This window comes from Atta cephalotes, assembly GCF_000143395.1.
Source record: "Atta cephalotes unplaced genomic scaffold scaffold00016, whole genome shotgun sequence".
NCBI lineage: Eukaryota > Metazoa > Arthropoda > Insecta > Hymenoptera > Formicidae > Atta > Atta cephalotes.
This window is the reverse complement of record NW_012130080.1, coordinates 2,229,708-2,234,594: the sequence shown is the minus strand read 5'-3', so window position 1 is coordinate 2,234,594 and position 4,887 is coordinate 2,229,708. Positions and strand designations below refer to the sequence as shown.

General features: G+C 27.6%; 1 protein-coding gene across 1 annotated transcript in view; it reads right to left on the bottom strand.

Annotated features, from left to right (window-relative positions):
* Nucleotides 1-1,326: 1,326 nt before the first annotated feature.
* The window catches only part of LOC105618403, a 19,311-nt gene continuing 15,750 nt past the window's right edge, over nucleotides 1,327-4,887 (bottom strand). Inside the window, exons 3-12 of the mRNA XM_012199945.1 lie at nucleotides 4,749-4,777; nucleotides 4,407-4,615; nucleotides 3,768-4,023; nucleotides 3,253-3,413; nucleotides 3,006-3,174; nucleotides 2,560-2,753; nucleotides 2,349-2,478; nucleotides 1,865-2,057; nucleotides 1,627-1,772; nucleotides 1,327-1,473 (exon numbers count right to left, since the gene is read on the bottom strand). Of these exons, the coding sequence (XP_012055335.1) occupies nucleotides 1,327-1,473; nucleotides 1,627-1,772; nucleotides 1,865-2,057; nucleotides 2,349-2,478; nucleotides 2,560-2,753; nucleotides 3,006-3,174; nucleotides 3,253-3,413; nucleotides 3,768-4,023; nucleotides 4,407-4,615; nucleotides 4,749-4,777 (1,634 nt within the window). The remainder of the gene's footprint in view (nucleotides 1,474-1,626; nucleotides 1,773-1,864; nucleotides 2,058-2,348; nucleotides 2,479-2,559; nucleotides 2,754-3,005; nucleotides 3,175-3,252; nucleotides 3,414-3,767; nucleotides 4,024-4,406; nucleotides 4,616-4,748; nucleotides 4,778-4,887) is intronic.

The following is a 4,887-nucleotide window of genomic DNA, read 5'->3' as shown; positions in this document are numbered from 1 at the left end:
TTAGTTTTTTAACTTTTATTACTTATAAATACTAATAAATTTAATTATATATATATATATATATATATATATATAAGCATTGCTTTTATGACTATAACTATACAAATACAATTAAATTGTCATAGTTGTCATAGTTATGAGATACTATAAAACAGCTTTATGTATCGTTTATTTTAATCTTATAATTGCATTTGATATGAAAAAAATGTTATAACGGTTATATATATATATGATTATATTATAAGCATTATGTATATAAGATTAAAACCAGCAAAATAAAAATCTTTTTTTTCAGTTTGAAAAAAACAATAAATTTTAAGTTTTAGATTTTTTTCTATACAATGTGTATTTATGTATATTATTGTGATAAATTAATCTACATGTCCTATTCATTATGCTATATTCTGCGTGATATAACTGAGAATTATATTCAAGAGAAATTATATGTAAGCTGTATTTCTTGAACGATGTATGTAATGTAAAAGTAAACAAAAAAGATAAAAAAATTATATAAAATGCGTATTTAATACTATTAACAATAATCACATTTTATTATTCAAGGTTTCCTGAATGATTTTTTTATTTCTTAATCAGAAAATATTTGTACATGAAATTTTACGTTATATCTTCTCTTATGAATACTAAAATAAATTCGTCTGATTATTATAAAGTCAACGTACTAATGATTGCTTGCTTATATTTTTTATTATCTGTATATTTGATATGTAGCTACAAAAATTTTTGCTCTTAATTTTTTAATTATTTGTTATTTTATACATTATAATTAATTTTCTATATCTTCATTGCTTATATAAAAAAGAGATTGAGCATGCAATGTCAATCCGTATGCATCATGTATTATCTAGTATTATCTAGTATGCCTGAGTGTAAAAGTAGTATTTTTCGCGTTAAGTTTATTGTACGAGAATTAACAGGAAACTAATACAATTATGGCCATTTTTATCATTGTTATATATAAAAGTGTAAATATATTTTTAATTGCATAACTGAGGTCGGTGGATACTTATTAAAAACATGGAAAAATTTTGTATACGTACATTTCATTTGTATGCATTCTAGTAACTAATTACATTCTACTTCTAATAACTATTTTCTACATAAAAAAGTTGGAACTAATTTTTGCAAAATAATTTCTCCTCTCAATTCTTTCTCTCCAATACTTTGTATCTACTATTTTCCTACACATTATATATATTAATTATTAAAAATTTAATTAAAAATCCGTATTATGTACAAATCCGTAGAGCTTATTGTAGTCAAGCTAAAATATTTGGTCATCAAAATCAAACTGAAACTAAAATAAAATCATTCCACTTTGGATGATTTTGTTATATCCTTTTTGTATACCAGTTTCTTCAATATATAATTTCTCATATTCTGGAACGGTGTATCGAACAGTAGCGTAAGAACTATTGATATAAGAAGAATCCCTCCTATCTCTTTTAGATTTACCTAAAACAAATTATAGAATATGTTTAAAATAATATTACATTTAATATAATATTACATTAAATAAAATAATATTACATTAAATAATTTTATAAATAGATGAATAAAATGGGAATAAAAGAAATTTTATGTTTGTTTTAAGAGTACAAGACTTACCATTATCCTCAAAAAGTCGTAGTGATCCGCAGTACGGGTTTGTCCAACATTGAAAAAAAATATCGGGAATTGCGTTAAATAGACGGCGTAACTAATTCTCGTAGTAACGAGGAATCCTCGCCAAGAGAATATTTTGTTCAAAAATACTGCGAATTCGATAATGCAAAACATATTACTCGGAGATAATTGTTATTTATAAAAAATGTTAATTCCGCAATATTAACGCGATAATAATTACCATTTGAACTGCCGGTATGCTGCGTTATCGCTATCCAAAGAAACAGGCTGCACCATCCGATAGGAGCGAACGCGTTATAAGCTGCCGCGTGAATTGGGTCGTATATGTAATCGATAGAACCCATTTTAGAAGGCCCGATAAGAGCCGCCAAAAACATTAGGCTACACACAGTCCATCCTATATAGAGAGTTGTCTGAAAACGTTGAAAATTAGTATTATTTATCGCACAGTTCAGAGAAAATCATAGTTGTGACAATACTAATAATTATAAAAGTGACAACTATACAAGTTTTATATGTATAATTAATGTACATATTTTTTTTATATGTATAATTAATGTACAATTTTACATATAAAATAGTTTATAACTATGCGCATATTAATTCTACTTGTATAGTTTTATAGTTGTTATCTTTATAATTGCTATCATTGTCTTCTTTTTTTATTGTAAATATATGTAGACAATTAATTCAATGATACTCACTGTGCCCAGTTTGAAATCCTTAGGTAAATTTCGCAGGAAATATCCCGCAAAGACCCCAATGATGTAAATGGTCAATCTATGCGACGGTAATGTGTACGAGTAATCCGCAGTATCGAATAATTGTCTTATCCTACAGAAGAATGAGATATGAATAATATATTTGAAATAATCGATTTTTTTTTTGCTATAACGCAAACATTGATTTACTTACGACGTGCCATAATATACGTAATTGTTGAGATCTTTGACATACGTGATGTAAAATCTCAATATCGTAGACATCAAGGCTATTGTACTAAGTACAATAGCGCCGATCTTTGGCTTTTTATACAAGAGTAATACCAATATAGGAGAAATCGCGAATAATTGTGTGTCTATTCCTATATGATGCGTGTGTGTAAGACACTGAAAGCAGAGAATTATCTCTCAATGAAAATACAGGCTAAAAGTCAAACGCGTTGAAATATTTAATTTCTTGCTAATATTCTTACACAATTGAAAAATTTGTATTAAATTTAATATATTTCACATATCCTAAATTTACTGTGTAAAAAATATTCTATTCTCTATTTAAATACTTTTTCTTAAAGTCTTTGAAAATATTTACGTTTTATTTCTTTATCTTCTGGATAACTACTTTATACGTATTTTACCTACCATATTCTCAAATCCGAAATAATTGTGAATAAATAAGAAATTCCGCCACCATGTTCTCTTGCAGATTTCCGCGTGATTGGTCACCACCAGCGGCCACTGCGGTCCAGATCCGATATACGGCATAATGTAAGTACAGAACAATATCAATGCACTTAAAGTAGGCACTAACCTGAAATCATTGTACATATTGAAAGAAAACCATTTCTATTTTCATTTATATGATTAAGTTAAGATCATACATCAATACCTTAACAAACGTGATAAATATTCGTTTTTAATATCCAAAGTTCCAGACCTTTTCAATTTACCAACGAATAAATATGTCGTTAATAAACCTGATAACATTATAAATGGATCAGTATACAGACTAGCCGCTCTCCCAAAGACGGTCCATGGTTTACCTAAAAACTACGTCGAAAAGTTATCGTTTACTTCGAAGCAAAATATGCGTCCATGATAAAAATTAAGTTTTATTAATCAGACTGTGAATAACATTTTATTCACATGATAAAAGTATATTCGTAAAATAATATTCTACATTATATTCTAATAATATATTATTATATATATATTTTATTTATATTTTTATAACAAGATTATAAGAAATCTTCAAGTTCATAATTATATTATAATTTTGAAAGTTTATTTTATCTGTGAAAAAGAAGTAATATCGAATACGAATATCTTTTGAATCTGCATGTTATATTTTCCGAGTTATATATTCATGAATTTATATTTGAAAATGAATAATTTACAACGTACCTCGCTCATGTAAGTTCGGTTTACGTAAGGGATAAAGAATACTGCCATGCTCTTGTGAGATACGAGCAATAAAATGCTGTTTAAGAATCGGATACCGTGAAGCGACGCTATGTCGCCTTGCGGTCTTTCCAACGAGAATAATTTCAGGATGTTGCGCTTCAAAGAAAACGATAAAAGCAATTCACTGGCCGGTATTTTGCAATGATCATAGAATGCAGCTACGAGTGTCAGAACGAACACGGTGACGAAGAGAAGACTAGAAAGAACGTGAAAATTATTCAATTAATTCAAATTCAAAAAATTCACTGTTAATATTCAGCATTTTAATTTAGTTTGAAATTTTGCGAAGATTTATAGTAAATGTTCCATTTTTAAAATTGAGAATTTTAAAGATTTATGAAAGTTTGTGAAAATCGATAATTTATGATGTATATATCATTATGATTGGAAATTAATTTGTTGCCAATTTATAACATAGATCTTATGAAATTATTTTGGAAAACTAATTATATGAATATTTTGAAGTATTAATTATATATAATATATTAAAAATAATTGTTATGTTAATACATTATTAAAATAGTATTAATATAATATTACAATACAACATTAAGACATGATTCAAACAAACATCTTTACCTGGTGGCGACAGTCGCTTTTGACAGAACGAGTTCCGGCCTCACTTGGCACAAATTCTGATCCACTTGCAGTGCAATTTTAAGTCCTGTCTGTGCTGTGTACTTTGAAATTGTATGTTGAAGAGATGCTTTCACATCCTGGGCTGTGCATGATGCGGGTGTACATATGGCCCAATTTATGTTGCTGAAACGCGGTACTCTGTGACCGGGCTGAAAATCCAAAAATAAATTGTCTTATAATCTGCAATTACATAGAATTAAATAGAAATTTAACTGTTAATGAATCTAATATAGAAATTGAAATCATTAGATTATGCTGACAAAAAAATGAATTCTTACTTACAGACATGCGAATTTTAATGTCATATATTGCTGGAAAGATTAATTAGAATGTCATTCGCGAAAAAGACGGCGAATGACAAATTACGTTCTTGAGAATTATAATATTCTCTCTCTCTCTCTCTCTCTCTCTCTCTCTCTCT